The sequence below is a fragment of the Mobula hypostoma genome, chromosome 25 (genome assembly GCF_963921235.1).
Source record: "Mobula hypostoma chromosome 25, sMobHyp1.1, whole genome shotgun sequence".
Classification (NCBI taxonomy): domain Eukaryota; kingdom Metazoa; phylum Chordata; class Chondrichthyes; order Myliobatiformes; family Myliobatidae; genus Mobula; species Mobula hypostoma.
In genome coordinates this window covers 17,709,381-17,735,295 of record NC_086121.1, presented here as the reverse complement: position 1 = coordinate 17,735,295, position 25,915 = coordinate 17,709,381, and the positions used below count along the sequence as shown (strand labels likewise).

At 41.0% G+C, this 25,915-nt stretch overlaps 1 protein-coding gene across 5 annotated transcripts in view; it reads left to right on the top strand.

Annotated features, from left to right (window-relative positions):
- rnf207b (ring finger protein 207b) overlaps nt 1-25,915 on the top strand; it is a 67,664-nt gene that overhangs the window by 5,285 nt on the left and 36,464 nt on the right. For 2 of the 5 annotated variants that reach the window (XM_063033273.1, XM_063033271.1), the window contains exons 1-7: nt 5,885-5,905; nt 9,219-9,409; nt 13,561-13,693; nt 14,691-14,835; nt 17,530-17,611; nt 18,242-18,317; nt 21,189-21,314. In XM_063033273.1, coding sequence (XP_062889343.1) covers nt 9,219-9,409; nt 13,561-13,693; nt 14,691-14,835; nt 17,530-17,611; nt 18,242-18,317; nt 21,189-21,314 — 753 coding nt within the window. In that variant the 5' untranslated portion in view covers nt 5,885-5,905. Of the gene's footprint in view, nt 1-5,884; nt 5,906-9,218; nt 9,410-12,892; nt 13,027-13,084; nt 13,107-13,560; nt 13,694-14,690; nt 14,836-17,529; nt 17,612-18,241; nt 18,318-21,188; nt 21,315-25,915 lie in introns of those variants that run through there. The other 3 variants (XM_063033272.1, XM_063033274.1, XM_063033275.1) reach the window with 3 other exon arrangements.

The window sequence follows — 25,915 nt, the reverse complement described above, 5'->3', positions numbered from 1 at the left end:
TTCCAACATCTCTGAAGTTCTATCCTGGGCCCAGCACATTGATGCGATTCCGAAGAAGGCATGTTAGCAGCTATATTTCATTAGGAATTTGGTGTGTTACCAAAGTCTCCAGCAGCTTTCCACAGAGGTACCATGGAGACCATCCTGACTGGTTGCATCACCATCAGGTACAGAGATGCCAATGTACAAGATCGGAAAAGGCTGCAGATGTCTGTAAACTCAGCCAGCTACATTATAGGCACCAGTCACCCCACCATCAAGGAAATCTTCAGAAGGTGATGGTGGCTCAAGAAGGTAGCATCCATCGTTAAAGACCCTCACCAGAAAGGACGTACCCTCTTCTCATTACTACTATTAAGGAGGAGATACAGGAGCCTGACAACACACACACTCAACATTTTGGGGACAGCTTCTACCCCTCCACCATCATATTTATGACAGTCCATGAACCCACGAACACTACCTCTCTACACTGTCCTATTTTAGTAGTACTTATTTATTTATTCAGATTCATTATCGTTACTTATGGTAATTTTTTAATGTATTACATTGTACTGCTGCCACAAAACAACAAATTACACAACTCATTGATAATAAAGCTGATTCTGATTCTGATTCTAAAATTAGCTAAGCCTCCATTCTCTGTATATGAATGAGAGGTGACATTGAAACTTTTTAAGAAATCAAGAGGGCTCACCAGGCTGAGAATGTCTCCTCTAGTTGACGAGTCTTGAAGTATATGTTGTATATAGATTTTAGTAAGGCATTTGATAAGCATGTCCATGGTAGGCTCATTTAGAAAGTCAGGAGGCATGGAATCCAGGGAAACCTGGCTGTGTGGATTCAGAATTGGCTTGCCCATCGAGTATGGGCAAAGGGTATCCAGATAGAGCATATTCTGTCTGGAGGTCAGTGACCAGTGGTGTTCTACAGTGATCTGTTCTGGGACCCCTGATCTCTGTGACTTAGATGAGGAATTGGAAGGGTGGGTTAGTAAGTTTGCAGATGACACAAGGTTGGTGGAGTTGTAGATCGTGTAGAAGGTTGACATAGGTTGCAACAGGACATTGACAAAATGTCGAGCTCGGTTGAAAAGTGGTAGGTGGAGTTCATCCCAGAAAAGTGTGAAATGATTCATCTTGGAAGGTCAAATTTGAAGGCACAATACAGGGTTAATAGCAGCATGTATTATGATAATAGGTTGAACAAGCTAGGGCTTTTCTCTTTGAAGCGAAGGGAGGTGAGGGGTAACTTGATAAAGGTGCACATGATGTTTAGAGGCATAGATTGAGTGGATAGCCAGAAGCTTTTTCCCAGGGTGGAAATGTCTAATACAAGGAGGTATAATTTTATAAGTTATAACTACAAGGAGAATAACAGAGTGTTTTTTTTTACACAGAGAGTGGTGGGTGCATGGAATGCCCTGCCAGGGGTGGTGGTAGAGCCAGGTACATTAGGGGCATTTAAGAAACTCCTGTATAGGCACATGGATGATAGAAAATGGGCTATGTAGGAAGGAAGAGTTAGATTGATGTTACAATAGGTTAAAAGGTCAGCACAACATCGTAGGCTGAAAGGCTTGTACTGCCCTATAATGTTTTAAGTTCTATGTTCTATGTAGGAATCAATTTTGAAAAGAAATGAGGCATAGGCTAGTTAGTACTGAACTGAGGAGATATTTCTTCATTCAGAAGGTGGTGATTCTCTGGAGTTCTCTACCTTGGAGAACAATGGCAATTTAGTCATTGATTACATTCAAAACAGAAATCAATGGATTTCTGGTTATTAAAGGAATTGGAGGACAAGGGAATAGAACAGGAAAATAGTGTTTCAGATGATAGTTCAGCCATGATCTTGTTGAATGGTAGACAAGAATGAATGACAGAAAGCCCTTCTCATATATCTTACGTTTTGTACTGTTTTGGCAGCCGTCACAATATTCTCTGTCTTCCCATTACACTGTGGAACTGAAATGATCAAAATGGCTAAATATGATCTTTTCTCATTAAATTCCACATGTCAGAATGCTTTATTTGCATCCAGCACACTGAAAACCTTTGCTCTTCTCAGCTCTGGCAAAACTGCTTCAATTCTCATTACAAGGTAGTACTCTTCAGCAGTTCATTTAGAACTCTTATATCAAAGGAAATGTTCACTTTATTGCTTCATTTCTCAACACATAACAAGGTGCTCTGGGGCTTCTGCCTCTCAATATCTTCAACTGGCCTTGCGTTTCTCCTTAAGAACTGCTGGAACATGTGTGTGGCTGTAGGGATTGCTTGTGTGATTCTCCTGCTCCAGACTGCGTGTAAAGCACTGGCGATGGTCAACGACGTTATTTTTAGTTAGGTTGCAACGTGCTTGCAGTGTATCTAATGCATTCTCCAAGGTCTTATTCAAGAGGTTAATAGCATGGTACTCAAGATTGTTTAATGTCATTTCCTGTACACAAGTGTAAAGGAGAATGAAATATTGTCACTCCAGATCCAATGCAGCATAATTGTGTACAATGTGTTCTGAGATCATGAGAGGTTGTGCGATATGTGCACTCCCATGAGTTTGAAACTACTCATTGTTTCCACTGTTGTGCCACCAATGTAAAGAGGGGTGTGAGTGGTGTGAGTTCTCCTGAAGTCCATAACCATCTCCTTTGTCTTGTTGACATTGAGGAAGCAGTTATTTGCCTGGCACTAGGCTTCAAGCTCTTCTAGCTCCTCTCTGTAGGCTTTCTGATCATTGTTGGTGATGAGCCTCACCAATGTCATGTCATCGGCGAACTTCGCAATATGATTACTTGGGTGTTTGGTCATGCATTCATGTGCGGGCAGTGTGGACAGTAATGGGCCCAGCACACAGTCCTGGGGAACATCTGTATTGAGGGTGATGGGGGCGGGGGAGGAGGGGTTGTACATCCTGACTATCTGAGGTCTGTTGGTTAGGTAGTCCAACACCAGTTGTACAGCGGTGTATTCAGACCAAGTAGTAAGACTTTGTTCACCAAGGTCTATGGGACAATAGTGTTGAAATCCAAAAACTACATTTCTGCCATAAGTGTCCTTGTTTTCTAGGTGTGTTAGGGCCAGGTGCATGAGAGATGTCATCTGTAATAGAGCAGTTCTGTCAGTAAGCATGTTAGTGGATGTCCAATGTGGCAGGAATGGAGCCTTTGAGATGTGCCATTACCAGCCATTGAAAACACTTCATGATTGATGATTGGCATCAGTGCCACCGGGAGATAGTCGTTTAGTTTTAAAGGTGTATAGTTCTTTGGTACAGGGATGATGGTGGCTGATTTGAAGCACGTGGGGACAGCAGCCTGGATGAGCGATGTGTTGAACATGTCCAAGAAGACATCAGTAAGCTGGTGTGCACACTCCCTGTGTACTTGGGTGCAGGATGTTGTCTGGCCCAGTTGCCTTACGGGGGTCGACTCTGCACAGTCCTTCTCACATCCGCTGCTGTTACAGACAGTGGCTGCTCATTGAGGAGAGGAGTAGCTTTCATGCCGGCATTGTGTTGCACGCCTTGAAGCATCCATAAAAGTTGTTTAGAGCTTCAGGGAGGGAGGCATCAATGGTACAGTCAAAGCTGATGAGACACTCCTTCACCTTCATGTCCAATGAGATACAACAACATCTATAATTTATTTACCAGTGCCAATTCAATATGCAGTATAGTAGAATCTCTCCCTTCTCTTTGTTCTTTAGACAGGTTACTTACCTGAAAACCAACAATTGCAGAGCTTCATTTGTTTAGTTCTTTATTATTTCAATTGGGTTACACAGCATGTAGTTCTTTCAGTACGTATTCGTAGGTTAGTTCATGTGACAAATAAACCAATCCCAATCCCAAGAGAGTTCTAAAGGTTCACAATCTTATGCGAGGAAAAAGATATTCAATTCTGTCTTAAATGGACAGTCCCTCTTTAAACAGTATCCCCGACTTCTACATTTTCCCACAAGTGGAAACATCCTTCTCACATCCACCCAGTCAAGACCTTTGGGGTCTTATTTGTTTCAATCAAATACCCTCTCATTCTTCTAAATTCCAGCAAGTATAAGTATTGACATCCTTCCAATATCCAATACTCCAAAAGAGGTTTGACTAATGCCCTATATTGGTGAAGCATGACTTTATCACTTTTGTATCTGATTCTCTCAGTAATAAACAATAAGATTCTGTTCATTTTCGTAATCACTTGCTGTACTTCCATGTCCTGTAGCAGGGACCCACACTGAGACAATATGTTTGTTATTGCTGCCAAAATGGGCAACTTCACATTTTACCACATTTGCCATACCTTTCCCACTCATTCAACACATACAAATCTCTTTGTAGATGTCCTCTTTGCAACTTTTGTATGGCAGGTAGCGTAATGGCTAGCAAAGTGCTCTTACTGTGCCAGTGACCCAGGTTTGATTCAGCAGCTGTCAGTAAGGAGTTTGCATGTTCCCATGAGCACATGGATTTCCTCCAAGAGCTCTGGTTTCCTCCCACATTCCAAAGATATGCAGGTTAGTCATATGAGTGTAATTGTGCCAGAATGGCCTGTTACCATGCTGTATCTCTAAGTAAATAAATAAGTAAACAAACAAATGAACTTTCTTCTCATCTTTGTGTCATCACAAAAGTAATAATAATGCCTTTAGTACCTTCATCATTTTAATATGTTGTAAATATCCGAGGGTCCAGCCCTGTTCTTTTAAGTTGTTGATAAACTGGGAGGCACTATAGGTCATCAAGCACAGGGGTGAGTTACAGAATGGACAGCAATTCATTGGACAAGTTGAAGTTTTCACAGGGTGCAAGATGAGAGGATGGCTAACAGATCATGGGAATAATAATTAACACCAAAGACATAGATGAGAGTTTCAGCAGTTGCTGAAACCAAAATGGAGGTTATGATTTTTGTAGCAGAGATTTGGATTTGAAAGTTCAGCTCAGGATTCAATATGCCGCCAAGACAACGGAACAATGGCATCGTATGAAATGTTTTCTAAGAAAGGGGAATGCAACCAGTAACTTCTCCAGAGCTGGCTATTGCATAAACAGTCTGACAACACAGAGGCAGTGTTACTATGAGATACGTGTTCACAAGGTACTACAAAACTTCAGTGATATAATGAAGGACTGGCATGTACATGACAAGCAGGAGTAGAAACCAAGGATACAGCTATAATAGCAAAATACTGTATGTATTGGAAATCTGAAAATGCTGGAAAAATACAAAGCAATTTTTAAAAGTATGGTACTTGGAAGTATAACCATCAGGAAGCATTGCAGACTAAATGCTGGAAGGCAGATTTAGGCTACAGAGCATTTTTATTTTCAATGAAGCAGCATCTGCAGAGTGAAATATTTAATAATTCAGGCCAGTGACCTCCATTAAAAGCCTTTGGCAACTTGTGGTGAAAGTCCAACAAGATAAAGAAGCTATTTCAGGCAATTTTCTGGTTATATAACCATGGAATCAGATGAGAGAAGAGATGCATTAGGGGCACAGTGGTATGATCAACATTTTTGAAAAGGTTGTAAAATACAGGGCAATTTACCACAGTCATTATGTTGAGTACTAGTTGTGACTCTCATTGGCAGTCCATGGTGGGGGAAATTTGATTGGAGTTAGGAGAAAAGTTTAACAGAGCAGAGTAAACTGAAACAATCCCTTCACGCAAAACAATAGGAGCTGGTTAAAGTTACCAACACTAGTACAGCAGCATTTTGTGCTGAAGTAAAACACACTAGGAGTAAAACACCATCAGGCCAATCCCCAGCTTGCTGAAACCAGGAGCCTCCCAGTGAAGGACACAAGTACATGGGGCCCTGACGTCAAAGGGCAGCTGCTTTCTAAAAGAGATCAGAGATTTCTCTCATACCAGCCAGAGGCCAGAGAGACGGAACTGAGGTAAGGAGAGCGGAGCTGAATCCCAGATAACATCTCCAGCTACTCTTGTTAAAATCACTTTAATGTCTGGTATTATTGTACAACATAGTCATAGGATCTGCTCTGTGGTGTGAGGTGTCAGTGGGGACTGCTGAATACAACTCCTGTCTGTGTTGTTCATACCTGTTTGAGGATTTGTCTGTAGCCTTTTGAGTGAGCTTGCTCTTTTTAGAATTCCAGTATAGTAGTGACGTCATTGGATAATATAATTCACAAGTATCTCTATAGAAACTTAGAGAAATTACAACCTAAATCAGATATTTACTTCATTCACATTCATACTGCAAATTTTAAAAGAATATTTCAGAGTTATTGCATGTTGAGTGTGAATATTGGTGTCTGGATTAGTGTGCTTTACAATATTAGTAATTAATAAAACAACTTATAATCTGAGTGACATCTTTGAATGGGTTAAAGCAAAATTAAAAGAACCAAAGTGGGAGGCAGTTACGAAATTCTCTGAATGCTTCAAAATAAATTGATTTTAATGTCCTACTTTTATAACATGGAAATCGTACTAAATTTAATTTATACTTTTTTAAAATGGCATTTACAAAATAGCTTGTCAACTTTTTCAATTAGAAATTTCTATGAATGCATTGATAATGGAAAATGGCAATGTAATGTGCTTATGATGAAGTGACACCTGCTTTCAATGCAGGAGCTGCAGTGCCTCAGCTGGTAGGTATGACGACAACATAAGTAACGATGTGTGCTGGTGTTTAATATGGAGAGACTTCAGGGGATTCAGACAGGTAAAGTGAAGGAGCAAGGACATGGCAGATGGAATATAATGTATAAAAAAATGTAATCCTCTAAGTTTGAAGAAAAATAGCATGGTGGAGCATTTTAAAAGGGAAAAGTATTGAAAGGTGTTAGTATTCAGAGGGATGGGTTTCCTCGTACTGTATATGAATCACTGAAATCGAGTATGTACTGTAGGTTTGGCAAGCAATTAAACAGGGAAAAATGTAACAAAAAGACTGCTGGAGGAACTTAGAGGGTCAAACAACACTTGTTGAGGCAAAGGGATGGTCGAAGTTTCAGGTCGAAACCTTGTTTCAGGACTGAGAGTGTATTCTAAGAATAGGCAATATATAGAAGTAAGAGGGAACGGGTGAGACCGAGGCTGGTGGGTGATAGATGGAAACAAACAAGGGAGGGAAGATAGTCAGATGGGGCCAAGTGGGAGCGAGGGAGGGAGGGAGGAGATTGAGACAGAGGTTGGCAGTGATAGATGGGAGGATGAGAAAGAAGGAAAAACTATGCAGATGGAGCCAGGTGTGCGGGGAGGAGGAAGTAAGGGGAAGAGACAGAGATTGGTAGGTAATAAATGGAACCAGATTAGGGGTGGGGGGTGATGGACAGATAGAACTGACAGGGGAGGGGATAGGAAAGGGAAACCAAAGGAGAAGCAAGTAGGTGATGGACAGATGGAACGGTAAGCAAAATTCACCTCAGACTCCTGGCCCACCACTTCCCTTCTTCTCCTTATATTGGCCATTTCTCCTCTCTGTTATCAGACCTGATGCAGGGTTTCAACCTAAATTATCAACAGTTCCTTTCCTCCCACAAATGCTGCTCAGCCCTCTCAATTCCTCCAACAGATTGCTTGTTGCTCCATACTCTGGCACCTGCAGTCTCTTGTGTCTGCAAAATGGTATGCTAGCCTTTATTGCAAGAGGATTTAAATTAAATGGTAGGGACATCTTTCAATTATACGGAACAATGCTGAATGTGCATCTGGACTATTGTGTGCACATCTGACCTATTTAAGCTAAGGAAGGATATACTTGCAACAAAGGGAGTGCAGCAAAGGGTCATCAGCTCAATTCCTGGGTTTGCTGCTTTTTATGAGGACAGCTTAATCAGATTAGGTGTGTACTCATTGTTCAGAAGAAAGAGAGGGAGTTTAATTGAAACATAAAAAATTCTAATGCAGCATGACAAGGTAGATGTGGGTTTAGCCCTTGGCTGTGTTATCTAGAACTAGAATAGGAGGAAAGTAGCAAAGGTTTATCGGATTGTCTTTAAGGATGGCAGGTTTTTCACTTGACGGGAGAAAGAGCAGACTGGTTTATACTCTGTTAAGTTTAGATCTCGTTGAACCATGCAAAATTCTTAACGGTCTTGACCTGATGGATGAATATGTGATCTTTCCCCAGCTGGGGTATCTAAATCTATTATCAAAATAAGTGGTTGGCTGTTTAGAACGTAGGTAACAAGAAATTTCCACATCCAGAGGGTGCCTTCTTTACCCAAGAAGCTTGTGGAACCCCAGTAGATGAGTATATTCAAGACAGAAACTGATAGATTTTTCGGTATTAAGAGAATCAGGAATAATGCAGGATGGTGGTGCGGAGGTAAGAGATCAGCTGTGTTGTTATAGAAGTTTTGTTTTTGCGTACTCTTTCTGCCAAATGGTTTTCTCTTGCCTCTGCTTCTCGTGCTTTAATTTTCTTTTGTTTGTTGTAAATAAAACTACTCTGTTTTCCCACAACTACACCATTTAGTAGCAAGTTACAGATTTTCTCTGAGTAAGTTTCCCCTGTAATTTTGATTGGATTATTAATATCATATGTTTATTGCCATACTTTGGACTAGCCCACAGGTGGAAATGTTTTCTCTACATCTACCCTATCAAATCCTTTCATTATTTTCATAATTACCTCTTCCGCCTTCTGCTTATCTTTTCCAGTGAAGAACCCCAGTCTGTTTAGATTTTCTTAGTGGTTAGAACCTCCTATTGTGGGTTCTTTCTCGTAACTTTCTCTTGCATCTTCTCCAGTGTTTTTATATCCTTTTCCCAATTACAGAATCACATAACTATTATGGCACAAAATGAGGCCATGTGGTCAAATGAGTCCGTTCCAGATCTACGTATGAGCAATCCAGCGAGCTCTACCCTCCTTGCCCTCTCCCCACAGCCCTGCTAAGCCTTCCATTCAGATACTTATCAAGCTCCCCTGTGAACACCTTTGAATCTGCCTCCACTACTATTCCCAGTAGTGCTTTCTAGACCTCAGCAAGTTGCACTGTAAAACAATTTACCCTTGCCTTAGTTTTGGCTCTATGGCCCTGCTGCCAATAGGAACAGTTTTTCTCTAAATGCTCTGTCAGGACCTTTCAGGATTTTATTAATCTTAACCTTCCCCAGTTGAAGGAAAAGAACTCAGTTTTTCATGTCTATCTAAAATCATTCATCCATGACTATTTCTACTTGTTATACAGCAAAAGAACAGCTGGTTCCTAAAGTTTCTTCTTTTTTTTTCAGATGTCTGGTGGAATATTCTCCCCTTTGGATAATCTGTATGATTTGGACAATGCGAATTGCCACCCCCTGGTCTGTTATCTCTGCTATGAACAGTATGAACATCCCTGCCTGCTGGACTGCTACCATACCTTCTGTGCAACCTGCCTGCGGGGCAGGGCTACAGAAGGACGCCTCTTGTGCCCTCTCTGTGGGTAAGAAACTTGAGCAAGATATAAAGAAAGACGACCGATCCCATTTAAAACATAATGTGTTTGGCTTGTATATATTTAACTCACAGACAGTTGGGGTGCAGAATTAGAGAAATCCTTTCCACATGTTTGCAGGTACAAGTTTGACTGGGGAATTTACATTTCAGGTAATTAAATAAATCTGAAATTTAAAAATGAACCCCAGCACATTAAATAAACCACTCGATTGTCTTTAAAAAAAACCTTCCTGATTTATTAATGCCCTTCACGAAAGAAAATCTGCCAACCTACCTTATACATAGCTCTAGAGCAGGGGTTTGCAACCTGGGTTCCACAGACCCCTCGTTTAATGGTAGGGGTCCATGGCATAAAAAAGGTTGGGAACCCCTGCTCTGGACTCTCAATATGGTGACTGTTAACTTCCTCTTTGGTTTAGGGGCAGTGAGGGAAGAAGTACCAGTATTTCTAATGACGTCCACATCCTGTGAAGGAATTAATGAAAAAAGAAGTGTGTGGCAGTAATTTTAAAAAACACGGAACTTTATAGACCTTGTGAATGAACCTAAATACTTAATTGACACTTATGAAATTGGCTATAAAGTTGCTGTTATTTACAGCTCAGCAAGAAATGAGAAACTGGGAGGTTGTAAGTGGAAAAGGTAAAGGGCTGAGGAAGAAGGAATCTGATAGGAGAGGAGAGTGGACCACGGGAGAAAGGGAAGGAGGAGGGGGACTGTGGGGGAGGTGATAGACAGGGGAGGAGAAGAGAAGAGGCAAGAGGGGGGCCAGAGTGGGAAATTGAAGAAGAGGGATGGGGGAGGGGGAAAATTACCAGATGTTGGAGAAATCGATGTTCATGCCATCAGGTTGGAGAATGCCCAGATGGAATATGAGGTGTTGCTCCTTCAACCTGAGAGTAGCCTCATTGTGACAGTAGAGGAGGTCATGGACTGGCATGTCGGAATGGGAATGTGGATTGGAATTTAAATGGCTGACAATCGGGAAATCCTGTTTGTTGCAGATAAATCACGTTGATTTAAAAACAGGCTGCACTCTCTGCTCCTCATTGTGATCATGTGACCTTTGCTCCCGCTTCAAGAAGCATCTCATTCTCAACCAGAAGTCCTCTGATAATGCCGTGCCGAGCCAGGGAAGATTCTTTCCAACTCACTGACTGGGATGTTATCAGTCTGATTGGTGGAGCTAGGGAGAGGAAGTGATACTAATGAAAAGATGTGATTAGGGGGAATGAGAGGGGCCATAAGGGGTTTGTGGAGAGAAGAGATGGTTCTTCATCCTGATTTAGTGTGACCCTGGCTGGCAGGACCTGACGTGGACAGAGGCTCAGGTCTTCCTCTATTTCCATGACCTACCTGCCAGCAGTGATGAGCCATCCAACACCAAGCTCACTGTTTAAGGATCCTGTGTGGAATCAGGTCAAACTCACATTCCGCACTTCAATGTGTCCCTATTGTGCAGCATTTTCAGAGAGGTGAGGAACAGGGAGGAATGGCTATCAAACAGTCAGTGCCCCTGGAGAGACCGGGACATAAAACTTGATCCTCACTGTGGGTCCAGATGACATGAAAGCTCTCAAGTGGACAGTTATCTCATGCTAATGAGCTGCAGTCACCCAGTCAGTTCTCTGTAACTAAGAGGAAGCATAATTCACACCGTTCCCATTGTGGAACAGCTGCACAATAAAAGCCAGGCTACTTTTAGAGAGATCGCAATGCAAGGCATATCAGGCTCACAAAGCCAAGATAGCACAGGCATGCAATCCCCATGACAATAAATAAGAGGCTCTCTAATCTAATAGCGGCCTTAAATCCAGCACTGACCAATTAAAATGCACCTCGACAGTTCCATCCACCACCAAATACTCCCTCCCTGTGCCACCCCCACCTCCCAAAACAAAAAACAAAAACAAACTTCTGTTGTTGAGGAGTTCTGGTGTGTACCTTTTAGGTTGTAACCCTGGGTGACATTTACAAGGTGATCTGATCCTCTTGTCAATTTTTAATTTTAGATTTGACTTTGCAAAAATCTATTCGCAGTGGGATTAAAAAAAAATCATATTTGGATTGAACTGGGTCGTGTTTGTTTCAGGACTTGAAAGTTTTCTTTTTATATTTCCAAAGTAGTGCTGAATTATTGTTTCTGGATGAGAATTGCAGTTAGATTGTGGGTATCGCCATGAAGATTCGAGAGGCCAGGAGCTGGGCCAGCAATATAGGCATAGTACAGGGCAGCTGGAACCCTTTGTCATGAAATGCAATCCCCCACAGGTGACTGACTGGCTGTGTCTTTTTTAGTCGCTGTACTGCCTCCCTTGCCAACCTGATGATCATTTTGTCCCTGCAAGCTTCTCCAGCAACCACTGATCAACCCTCGATAGTCCACACTGACGGATATTCGGGACATTCCATTGGTGGGAAAAGTACGGAAGGGCGGTTAGTGTGAGGTGGGGGAGGGGGTGGCTGCAGGGTAGGGAGGAGGGCCGCGAGTGTTGTAACCTGGATGATTCAGAAAATCGAGGATCAGAGATGAGGCTGGATGAAACTGATGACCACAGGTGAGAGCTCCCGTTTCTTTCTGCGTCTTTTGTCTTGATTGGTGAGTTATTTGAGTTACGAGGTGGTGTTTAGCAGATCCAGTGTGAGGAACTGAGCTGAATTGAGGCTGTTCTTATTATATGAAAGCAAACACATGGCAATGTTTTGTCTATCTTGAGCTAGTGTAGCATTACGGGATCACTCAGTTTGGAACATTGCTCTCTTGCCTCGGAAAATATTCTGGTTCTCCCCCAGAGATTTGAACGTGTAATCTGACACTTCATCAGAGTATGAAGACAGTAACATTATCAAAAATGAAATCTTTTGTGGATGGGTAGTTGAGCCAATTGCCCTCTCAAATGAATGACAAAAAATACCAGGAGATTCAAGTATATAAGGAGCATTCTCCCTGGAGCCTGGTCAATATTTGTCAACTATCATCACTAAAAACAGATATCAGGTTGTTAACACATTGCTGCTTGTGTAAAGTTGGCACTTACAGATTTGTGGTCACATTTCCTACATTACAACAGTGACTAAATCTCAAAGGTACTTCACTGGCAGTAAAGCACTTGAGACTTCCTGAAATGCATTTTTTTTACTTTCCATTAAAAAAAACTGGAGACATTTAGCAGGCGAAGTTGAATCTGTCAAATGAGAAGCAATTATTGGTTCAAGTTGATGACTTTTCATCAGAACTGGCCATTAGAAAACAAACATGTTGTAAGCTGTAGAGAAGGGAGAAAGGTGGAAATAAATAAAAGGGTGAAGACTAAGGAAGTGTGATGCCAGTGACGGCATCTCCTTTCTCTCTCTTCTCCAGTTCAAATACTGCCTAACCAGCTGAGTATTTTCAGCATTTTCTGTTTTTATTTTCAGATTTCCAGCATCTGCAGGTTTTGATTTTTTGTGATACAAATGGAGGTTGTCTGGGCTGAGAGAAAAAACAATGAAATTTTGTTACACATTGAAGAGCTGTCGGAAGGAGATGAAATCAACGAAGAAGCAGGAGATAGAGTCCACAGTCTGGGGTGAAGATTCCCGATCAAAGAAATGGGCATGGAGGTGAACTTAGTAGAAGAAATGATTCCCAGCCTCAGAATTCATTGATAAAGGAGTGAAGGGAAATAAAACTAGGATCTCTGGTGAGGACAGATTATTTAGGGAAGATGTGAACAGAAAGTGGTGACACATCAAGAGTTAAAGCTGGATGTAGAGATGGGGTCAGAGGAAAATGAAAGGGGATAAAATTCTGGAGGAGTATTAAAATTCAACAGTTCTTGATCTTCGGTGTAGATTTCCTACCATCTTGTTTTTTTTGTAGCATTTTTCTATGTTAAAGATGTATAAATGTAGATTGGTATTATCATGAGCAAATGTCCTGAGATTAAAGGTATTTTTCGCCTTTTCAAGTTCCAGTGATATTGATCTACTTGGCTCAAGTAGTTTCGTGAACCTTCCAACCTTGTATTCTACTATGTTACATACAACTGCTTTTCCCAGCTCCTATCCTGCAGCTGCTTTTAGATATTCCACAGGAATATTCAATGTGCCTCTTTGGTTATTCTGCACTGGAAGGTGACTCTGTTTCTATTTCAGACGCATGTCAATTGTGAAGGGCACCAGTGGGCTCCCAAAGGTAGATCGATTGTTGAAGTTCCTGGTCGACAGCTCAGCGGACTGCGAGGAGATTGTGCAGTGTGCAAACTGTGACCTGGAGTGCAAGAAGCAGGTGGGGAGACACGTAAAATATCACAGTGGAAGAGCTGAGATAATTGCTGCCCTCTTCATTTAGCAGCAATTGTCTCAGCTCTTCTGCTGTGATATTTTTCAAAACTGGCCGGAAACACTGTGGTTCCAGACTGAATCTGAATTTTGTAATGACTCAGCCCTCAATCAAAGAGCAATGATTCAATATCCAAACTCATGAATGTCTGTGTTTTCCACGATGGATCCCTGCATGATCTGTGTATGCGCTATGCTGAATTAGCCTCTCATGGCCTGGCTTTGAGAGAGAAAATTACAATTGTGACATAGTTCACTTGACCAAGTGAGGAATCTTCCCTAAGCTCAGAGAATTACATTGATTCCCGTTCCACTATCGTGTCAATTTTTAAATTCTCATCCTTCTAATCAAATCTCTCCATGGTCTGGCTGTTCCCCATCTCTACAACCTCATACATTCTTCAAATCTCTAAGTCCCTCCAAATCTAGCAACCTGGTGGTCAGCATGGACTTGTTGGGCTGAAGGACCAAGCTGTATTGCAATACCCTATTTCCATCACAGCACCACTGCCACTTCAGTGTAGCTGCCCAGAATCCTATCTCCTTCATACCCAAATCTTCAACAGAAAAGGTATTTTGTCTATCTCACTGGCCCATTCTTCTTTGTCTTTGACCAATCTTTCTTTATAACTTATCATTATGTCAACTTTATTTGATGGCGAAGTGTCTCTGGATGTTTTACTTCATTAGAGGCATATATACTCGATAGTTGTTGTGGCGTAACAGAAATGATTGACTGGGGTTCGATCATTAGCCTGTGACTCAAACTGAAAGCAGGTTTGGGTGCTATTGTAATGCATCCCTGTAGACATCCATTATCTTAGCAGTCTGTGTATCAGAGGCCATACACAACAAGCAGTGGTAGGGGAAAAATACTTTTAAAAGTATAACTACAAGTTCTCAGTTTTGTGCAGTGTCTAATGTTGGCACTTTCTCCTATTCAGGACGCAGATTCCATGTTTTACTGCAACACCTGTAACCAACCGCTCTGTAGCTCCTGTCGAGAGGATACCCACAGAGCAAAAATGTTTGCCCGGCATGAAATTGTCACTCTCGCCAAACGTACCAAGGAGCTGCACAAAAAGTGCCGTAAGTATCTCTCGTCTTTACTTGGAAAGCTGCAAACTCTGAAAATCTTTGTGGTGATATACGTTTGTGCTTTTGGAAGGTTCATCCTCATGATATGGAATAGTAAACCTGAGCCCGAGTTCACATTCCATTTGAGAATTTGAATTCAGTTTTGAAAATAAAAACACGGGAGAAGAAATGGATTGCAAAACGAAAGCTCTGGCTCAGAATATCCCTTCAGAGTGGTTCTTGCCCATGCAGTAACTCAGTACTCCATCAGCATGGTGGTCTCTTAACCATCCTTTGGATTGCTAATGCATGTCACTGTGACCATATTATGAGAATTTTTAAAAAACAAATCAGCATATAAATCAGTTTTAAAAGTGTTATTAAACCAGTACGCCTCTGAGCTGCACAGATTAGGGTGGCTTGTCATTCAATCCCTGATTTGTGACAAGTGTCTAACCCGAGCCAGTGACAAATACAGAGTTTATAATTTGTAGAGCCAGCCAGAAAACTACCAGCTGGAAAATGTGCATCAAACTACAACACAATTGGACTTGATTGTGATGTACCCCAGGACCAGAAACTGGCATAAAACTGCAAACTGCATTGATTGATTAATGCCTTTCAGAAATTAGGACAATCAGAATCCTTAGGTAAACACCCAGGTAAAACATATGTTTATATAGCACTCCTACTTCATCATTATCTTCACAACCTATCTCCAATGAGGCTGGACAGGGCATCAGATTAACAGTTTATCTGAAATATATACCTTCCAGCAATTTAACAGTCAGTACTTCACTGGGGTTGATTTCAGACTTCCTGAAGTTTAAAACTTTCCTCCTCACTGTCATAACACATGGCTAGGTTTACACCAGCTGCGATTATTTGTTTATGTCCTCTACACTCAGTGGCCGCTTGATTAGGAACCTCCTGAATCCAATCAAGTCAAGTCACTCCTGAACCCTGAGTGTTTGTTTGCGGCCTTCTGCTGCTATAGACCATCCACTTCAAGGTTCAACATGTGTGTTCAGAGGTGCTCTTCTTCACACCACCATTGTAACGTGTGGTTATTTGAGTTACTGTCGCCTTCCTGTCAGCTTGAACCAGTCCAGCTACTCACCTCTGACCTCTTATTAATAAGGTGTTTTCGCCCACAGTAATGCTGCTCACTGGATGTTTTTTTGTTTTTTTCACACCATCCTCTGTAAACTCTAGAGACTGTTGTGCATGAAAGTCCCAGATCAGTAGTTTCTGAGATACTCAAACCAGCCTGTCTGGGACCAACAAATTCCCACAGTGAAAGTCACGTAGATCACATTTCTTCCCCATTCTGATACTTGGTCTGAGCAACAACTGAACCGCTGATTGCATTGAGTTGCTGTCACGTGATTGACTGATTGGATATTTGCATTAACAAGAAGGTGTACAGGTGTACTTAATGAAATGGCCACTGAGTGTACATCTGAGTCTGAAAGTTAATATTTATACAAGGTCAAGAGACTTGTGGAGCATCACTGGTAACCATCTTCCTCTTGTAAAAACACCTACCAGCCATAACTCTTTGCTTCCTGCCACTTCTAGTTTTGTATTCATTTTGCCATAATCATTTAGATCTCATGGGGTTTTACTTTTTTAACCATATCTTGTGGAACCTTGTCAAAAGTCTTGGTAAATTCCATATTGGTTCCATCAAATCCACTACACTCACTGATCCTCCTTGTTAACTCCTCAAATAAAATTGGTCAAGATGGTCACACATAACCTTTTCTTGACAGATTCATTGTGATATCCTTGATTAATTTGTGCTTTTCTAAATGATGCTTTACATTGTCCCTTTGGATTGTGTCCAGTAATTTACACACAACTGTGATTAAGCTAATGGCTTATAGTTTATTATTTATTGACCTATTAGTTCATAGTTTATTCCTTCCTCTCTTTTAAAGTGGTACAACAATCAGTAGGACTGCTAACTGTAGTTGTTACTGTACATTTCATATGGACCGGAAGATTCATCTATTTTCGAAGATACCAGATCCCTTATTATTTCATCTCTTACTATCCAATATTTTACTATTTCAATATATGATAACCCTCTAAAGAGTTGGCACAGTTCTGGTTTTATTTATTTATTGAGATACAATGTGGAGTATGTCCTTCCATCTCTTTGCGCAGCACCACCCAGCAATCTCCCACTTTAATCCTAGCCTAATCATGGGGCAATTTACAACAACCAATTAACTTACCAAATGGACTGTAAGAGGAAACCGGATCACCCAGAGGAAACCCACGTGGTCATGGGGAGAACATACAAACTACTTACAGGCAGTGGCGGAGAATTGAACCCAGGTCGCTGGTACTGTAAAGCATTGTGCTAACCACTACGCTACCGTGCTACCCGAACAATTTTGTGAATGATTCTATAAACTTCATTCATGGTTTTTGATCCCCCGCTGAGCTCTCTTTCTGGTTCTGATTAAAACCTCCTAATGCTCCATCTTGCTGGACTGCAAGTTTGCCTCTTCTTTTGTCTGTTTAGTTCTTCTAACAGCCAACAAACATTGCCAAGCAGCAGACCCCGATAGCTGACATCAACAGATTCTTTGGCCACTGAGGGAATCAGGAAAAATGAGGGATAGAGAGAAAAAAAAATCATTTGAAGTGATGGATCAAGAGGCCAATTTCTAATCTTGTGGTTTTCCTCCACAGCTCTTCATGAAGAACCATACATCATGTTCTCGACAGAAAAGAAATCCATGCTCTGTATCAACTGCTTTCGGGACATGCAAGTGTGAGTCAGACATTCTTGGCCGAGGGCCCACAATATTTTACACAAGATGATACAGAATGTAGACTTCAGAAACGGGGCATGCAGACCATGAGGAATTAACAATATACTTTCTTAGCTGGGTGTTAAAGCAGAGTAAGCTACAGGCTCCCTGCCACTGATCTTGTGAAACTCTTGGAAAAGGAAGGCTTCAGGTTCAGCTCCCATTGTGACCAGTGTCAGGGTAGCACAAGAAAATGCTCATTTCACTCAGCACCTCTGGTCAAAGGAGGGGAATATCAAGCAGATTGCTTCAGCAAAAACCCACCCTGATCAACCACATTTCACAGCTGGCAAGTGAGGTAATAAAGCTGTGCCATCATTACCAATAATTGTGCCAGGGACCTTTATGTTTTTGCTGAGAATAGAATATTGATCCTTTGGATTAATGACAGGACCTGGGGAGTCAAAAGCAAAACCCAACATGTATTGAAAATTTGAAATGGGAAGAAATAGGTACCACCATTGGAGAGAGAAACTGAATTAATGCACGAGATCAGTGAGAGAGGCATGTGTTTATGCTTTGCAGTGAAGTTACATTAAGAGTGTCTGCTGAGCGGTTTCACTCATATGCCAACTATTTGCCTTATCTAGTGAGAGCCGAGCCCACTGCATCGACATTGAGACTGCCTACGTGCAAGGTTGTGAGAAACTGGACCTAGCTGTAATGGTATGCACACTGGAAATTTAATTACAGGGGTATAATAAAAATTAGCTTTACTTGTCACATGCACATCGAAACATAAAATGAAATGTGTCGCTCTTGTCGGGGATGTGCTGGGGGCAGGCCACAAGTGTGCCAACGCTTCCGGTGCCAACATTAGCGTGTCCACAATTTACTAACCCTAAGTCGTACATCTTTCAAATGTGAGAGGGAACTAGAGACTTGGAGGAAACCCACACAGTTATGAGGAGAACTTACAAACTCCTTACAGACAGCAGAGGGAATTGAACCCTGATCTTCCAGCTCTCTCACTATAAAGTGCCGCAGTAACCACTGAGCTCCCCTGCCACCCCAGTAGAAAATATAACTCAGATCCATAATCCTCCAAGAATGTTGTGGAGTCCATAGGAATCAAAGATTAATACAATTCTGTGAGAGAATTCCTGAAGAAAAACCATGTTTCATTAAATGAAATAGTCATTCTTTTAAAAATTTGCTTTGAAAATGTTTTTCTTATCAATTGCAACAATATTGTGCATGGGAAATGACACTCCCGTGCAGAACCCAGCATTCAAAGAGCAAAACGAGCATTCACATTCTAATTGGTATAGCAAATCAGGGCAACATTATAATGAGCATATTGAGCAATCTGTGGCAGGATTTCTCAGGGATGTATGTGGTGACATGCATGTACTCTGATAATAAATTTCACTTTGACTTTTGACTTTGTAAGAATATTCAAAAGTGAGAGACTAGGCCATAAACAATTGAAAGTTGTTTTATATTTCATCAGAATTGCCAGGATTCTTACCGGCAATGAAATATCAAGAATTAGTCAACAGCAGTATTAATTTCAAGAATAAAACTCACAAGATTAATGTTATATGTAAAAAAATTAAACTAAATACTGTATATTTGCGTATTAATAGGTGTAACATTCAATAGCCCAAAAAATTTGCAAAGGTACTGGATTTTCAGAATTATACTGTGTGGTGAGAAATCGAAGTGAGAGAAAGAAAATGGTAAATCAGTAAAACTTCATTTAATGGGGTCAGATGTAGTTAGCACGAAAACAGCCCCTTCAGCTGACTGAGTCAGAGCTACAGTAATTAATCATAGCCTAACCATTAAGAACATACACAGATAATGTGCACTTTTACCCTTGGACTAAAATTCCTTTTGCATAATTTAAGCTGTCCTTTTTTAGATCAACCAAATTCTTGCACTATTTTTGGACCTGGTATCTCACACCCAATATTGAGCATCTGAAGTGCAGCCATTGTTATAACGTGGGAACTGCAATAGCTAATATACACATGGCAAGCTCCCACATAGAGCATGTGATAACAAGAAGTAGCTTTCAAATAAGATTGGTTGATGGAAGTAACTTCTTAGCTTTTTTAAACAACGCCAATGAAAAACATCTGATTGAAAATTAGTTGGAACCCTGGTTTAATGCCTCACCTGACAATTCTTACCACCTTTAAGTGTCAGCCAAGATTATGTGCTCTAAATCTGCAGATGGAGTGGAACTAGATTTGTGACCTCCTGATTCAAGGCAAGAGTGTTGACCACTGAACCACTAAGTGCAATATAATAAAATTTTGACAATATAATGAGGAGCAAGGCCAGGTTTTGTGCAACAAGGGTGCTTTTAAGAATGCAATTAGGTAAAGACTTTCCACCCCACCAGCTTCCGAGTTCAACGTATAATTCTCCGTAACTTCCGCCACCTCCAACTGGATCCCACCACCAAGCACATCTTTCCCTCCCCCCCCTTTCTGCTTTCCGCAGGGATCGCTCCCTATGTGTCTCCCTTGTCCATTCATCCCCCCCATCCCTTCCCACCCATCTCCATCCCAGCACTTATCCTTGTAAGTGGAACAAGTGCTACACCTGCCCTTACACTTCCTCCCTCACCACCATTCAGGGCCCCAGACAGTCCTTCCAGCTGAGGCGACACTTCGCCTGTGAGTCTGCTGGTGTGATATACTGTGTCTGGTGCTTCCGGTGTGGCTTTCTATATATTGGTGAGGCCCGACACAGATTGGGAGACCGCTTCGCTGAACACCTCCGCTCTGTCCGCCGGAGGAAGCAGGATCTCCCAGTGGCCACACATTTTAATTCACGTCCCATTCCCATTCCGATATGTCAATCCATGGCCTCCTCTACTGTCGAGATGAAGCCACACTCAGGTTGGAAGAACAACACCTTATATTCCGTCTAGGTAGCCTCCAACCTGATGGCATGAACACTGATTTCTCTAACTTCCGTTAATGCCCCTCCTCCCTTTCTTACTCCATTCCTAATTTTTTTTCTCTCTGTTTCCCTCTCACAATAACTCCTTGCCTGTTCTCCATCTTCCCCTGGTGCTCCCCTCCCCCTTTCTTTCTTTCAAGGCCTTCTGTTCTTTGACCTGAGTAGCCAGGGCATCAAAGGTTATGGTGAGAAGGCAGAGGAGTGGGACTAAATGGGAGAATGGATCAGCTCATGATAAAATGGCGGAGCAGACTCGATGGGCCGAATGGCCGACTTCTGCTCCTTTGTCTTATGGTCTTATGGTCTTCTCCAGCCTTGTATCCCTTTTGCCAGTCAACTTCCCAGCTCTTGGCTTCATCCCTGCCCCTCCTGTCTTCTCCTATCATTTCGGGTCTCCCCCTCCCACTTTCAAATCTCTTACTATCTCCTTTTTCCGTTACTCCTGATGAAGGGTCTCAACCCAAAATGTCGACTGTACTTCTTCCTATAGATGCTTCCTGGCTGCTGCGTTCCACCAGCATTTTGTGTGTGCTGCTTGAATTTCCAGCATCTGCAGATTTTCTCGTGTTTGCATTTTTAAAGACCTTTCAGGTCATTTTGTTGAGTTCTGTTTACTAGGCAGTGAAAGAGCTTCAGACATCCACACGAGAGGCCATCATCCTACTGAAAGCCATGATAGATGAGGTGAGACTCAATGCCAATGAAGAGGAGTCGGCCATCAGCTCACTATTCAACAGTATGCAGGTAAGGCACCAATTCAATTAATTAAATGGGAGGCATCATTGATTGTGGCCTATTGGTGAGGGTGAGGATCTAGGAATCCTCCTTGTACACAAATTGTTCTTCTTCATTTCCCTAAATCAACAGATCAAGTCTGATATCAAATGTTGATTGATAATTTTTTATGTGATGTGCTCTAGAATGTTACATCATAGTAAATGTGCAAGTTGTCATTGTTTTCTACTCTTTTATGGGTGCCATTCTTCACCAGAACAGTGTAGAGTAGGGTTGTTCTTCTACCTCCGAAGAGTCCTTTTCACTCTGAGCCCAGTCACCACATCCTCCCCAAATTAGATATCAGGGTGTATACTACTGGGAAACATATTCCTGATCTATTGGTAATTATAATCAATAAACTGGAACTCAAAGACCTGGAAGTGATCTACCTCTCCTACTATTACTTGAAATATAAATGAAATAGGTTTACATTAGAAAATAATATTTTAAGTTGCAACATAACATCTTAAGATGAAAATATTAAATTAATATTTTAAGAAACTATGTGATGAATACTTGAGAGGAGAGAAACAAGCATACGTTTGTTGTGATATAATTCATAAGGATATTAATCATTGTCATTGTACTTTATTTACTAATTGGCAAAGATAGAACTAAAACAGTTCATTAAGAAAACAGGTGAAGGACCATTATCAAGCACAAAGATTATAGAATGCCTTAGCAATGTAGTATGTATTCTTGGGGCAGGGGTTCATTTACTCAATCTGAAAAAAATATAAGTCACTGAATACAGTATTCTGAGTGAGCTATGATATCTTTTCAACTGTGAAGTGCAGTTCCCAATTGTTGTGTATTTTATATTTCAGTAGTATTTGAGTAATATTGTAAATATATCATTTAATTAAACATTCTTGTTCATTTAAATAAGTTATTATGGGTTATATGTAAAAATAAGTGAATTGCATATGTCATGACACTACCACTTCATATGTACATGCCTCGCTTAAAAGTGAAAACAAAACGTACACAATTTCTCCTGGTTCTGTGTTTTTGCTTTCAATTAGTTGTTATGTTTTGGAGCTGCAACGCATAGCAGTGGCAATGAGTAAGTTTTGAACAAACCTGAGATGACTGCCGACCTGTTGAAGGGCAGCGAGACGTCCGAGTAAAAAAAGCGCAGTGAGGAATGGCTGAGTGAGAAAAGCAGTGCAGCACATTTCTTTTCTTCACAAGAGAAGAAAAGAGTTTTAAAAAAAGGCAGAAACGGACAAATTCACAGGTTCATTAACAGTGAGCACCAAGTGATAACAATCATTAAAAAGCGGTAATGGCAGAGTACATCAGAGAGATTTGTGAGTTTGATTACACAACAGATAACTAGATATTGTATACTGAGTGAATAGAGTAGTATCTTAAAGCAAGTGAAATAGGCAATGAGAAACAAGTACCAGTTTTGCTGAGTGCATTGGGTTTAAAGGTATACAGTAGGGGTTTCAAACCCAGGGTCCACAGACCTCTTGGTTAGTGATAGTGGTCCATGGCATTAAAAAGTCAGAAACTTCTGTTATACAGTATGCTTAGAAGTTTGACTGCTCTAACTAACCCAGCCAAAATGAGCTTTGTTGATATCATGAAAGTAATGCAGAAACATTTAAAACCAAAACCATTGTTGATTGCAATACGTTTTAGATTTCATAAGTGAAATCAAAAGAAAGGGGAGTCCATTTCAGTGTACGTGGCTAAACTGAAGAGTTTCTCTGAGGGTTGTCAGTTCATTAATGGGGTTAATGATGCACTAAGAGATTGCTTAGTTTGTGGAATCTTACAAGAAAATGTTTAAAAATAGCTCAAAACTGAAGCTCAATTTACATTAAAAGAGCAGCTGAAGTTGCTGTATCAATAGAAACAGCAGATAGAGACACAATTGAGTTGCAGTCAGGAATAAAAGTGAGTGTGAACAAAATTGCAATGTCTAAACAGAAGCTGGTTTGGCTGAACAAATTGTGTTACTGTTGTAGCATGGGTTCACAAACACCAGACCAGTGCAGATTTAAAGACAAAACTTGCAGCAAATGCAACAAAGTAGGACACATACAAAGAGCATGTCGGACAGACAAAAGTAAATGGACTGCACAGGGAAGAGCAGAAGATAAAAAAAGTCAAGTTGCAGTTTCAAAAAGAGCACTAATCTGCATGCTGTTGATGAAAAGTCTGATTATGATGAGAACAACATGGGACTTGGTAGTCTTGAGGATTACGATGTGAAAACTAACGATAGTCAAACAATATGGCTTATACCAGAAATGAAAAGTAAATTAATTAAAATGGAGTTGGACAATGGCTTGGCTTTTTCAATCATTCCACAAAATGAGTTTGAACGGAATTTCAAAGATCCTAAGCTGAAGCTTGCAGATATCCAACTAAGAACCTATATTGGAGAAAATATAGTTCCTGTGGGAATGACAATTGTAACTGTGAAATACAACAACCGAGAAGCTACATTGGGCTTGTATGTGGTAAAAACAGGAGGGCCAGTATTGTGGGGTCAGGTCATGACTGGCTGAGACAACTACAACTTGATTGGAGATCCATCCACCATTTGCATGCCACAGCCCCTGCAACAGAGTCAACTGAAAGCAAATTAAGAAAGGTGCTGGATGGTGCCACAGCAGTGTTTAAGGATGGCATTGGAAAACTCAAACATGTCAAGAGTAAAATAGTATTCAGTGAAAATGCTGTACCCAAGTTTTGCAAAGCCCGTCTGGTTCCTATACCATCCGTGGTAAAGTAGCCAGTGAGCTAGATCACATAGAGGCTGAAGGAATTGTTTTGAAGGTTGAGTGGAGCCCATGGGCAATGCTAGTGATACCAGTAGCCAAGAAAGATGAGCCTGTCAGGATCTGTAATGATATTAAGGCAACCATCAACTCAGCACTGAAAGTAGACCCTCTGCCCAGGATAGAGGATATCATTATAAACCTTTCTGGAGGTAAACCCTTCAGCAAAGTGGACAGCTGAGATCTACCTACAGATGGAGACGGGAAAAGAGTCCAAAGCGTTTCCCATCATAAATGCTCACAAAGGGCTTTATCGCTATTAAAGGCTTATTTTTGGAGTAGCTTCTGTACCTGTGCTCTGGAAGAAACCTATAGACGAGAAGCTGCAAGGCTGCCCAGGCACTCAGAGTTACCTGGACGACCTCATTGTTACCAGTAATACTGACAAGAAACATCTCCAAATCTCTAGACGGTGTTAAAAAGATTAGAAGGTTATGGGCTCAGAGCACAACACAACAAATGTGAATTATTTAAACCAAGCATCACTTACTGTGGTCAAACCCTTGATGCACATGTATTATATAAGTGTGCTGAGAAAATTCAAGCAGTGGTGGATGCGCTATGGCCAAAAGAAGTATCACAGTTGCGGTCCTTTTTAGGATTTGTCAATTAATATAACAGGTAATAGTTATCTGGCTCCTATCTTGAACTCAGTACTCCAGACTGGAAGAAGTGGCAATACAGTGTGAGGTAGCTTTCTAAAAAGTGAAGAAAATAGGGATGTTGGACTCTGTACTCGCACATTATGATCCATGTTGTCAATGAAGCTTACCATGCCAGCATGTCCAGAAGAAAGATGTCCAGAGCTGTCAGTCCCAGAGTCCCGACAGCCACCACTGAGCAGGCCCCAGAGTCTGAGATTGTTTCACAGCCACAAGAATCTCCTGCCAAGTAGTAGTAATCCCGCTTCTCAGGAAACACATTACCGTATCCCACAAGAGTAAGAAATCCTTCACAGCGATCAAATCTATAGACCTAAATGGGACAATTTAAAATTTTCCATGCTGTGGATGTCTGAATGGTAGTTGTATTTTATAGTATACTGTGTACATAAGTTGAGATGCATTCTATATTGAATTGGAGCTTATAGCTAAACACAGAGGAGTGTTTAATATTTTAGTGCTATTTGAGTAATGTAAATATGTAGTTTCATTTAGCATTCTTGTTCATTTAAATAATTCATTATGGGCTATATGTAAAAATAACTGAATTGCATATGTCATGATGTTGCCACATCTTATGCATGTGCCTCACTTAAGGTCAAAATAAAACATACACGGTTTCTCCTGGCTCCGTGATTTTGCTCTCAACTAGTTTTTAAGTTTTGGAGTGTCAAAACATAACACCAATCAAAAACAACTCAAATATATTAAGAGTTTATGCTTCTCTATTAAAAACAATAGTTTGCACGAGCAGATAGAAAGAAAAAAGAACCTATTAGGCCTCAATGCTACCAAAATAGTAAATCACCAAATGTTCCTGACCTGGTGGAAGGGGCTAGAACTCCAAGATAGTATCAGCATCACTTCCAAAGCGTTAAGTGCCAACATCATTAACACCAAAAGTTGTGGCAGCATGAATCTGATTTGTTCATGAGAGGTCATCAGTCTGACTGGAATGAGTAACGGCAGCAGCTGTGTGGGCAAGTGTTCTCCTGGGAGCCTTGACCCAATCTAAACCTGTCATCTCATTTTGAACAAGATTATCTGTGAAAATTGAGGCAGTTTAAATTGCCAGCTTCCACAGGCCAACTGCTTTCATGTTGCAATC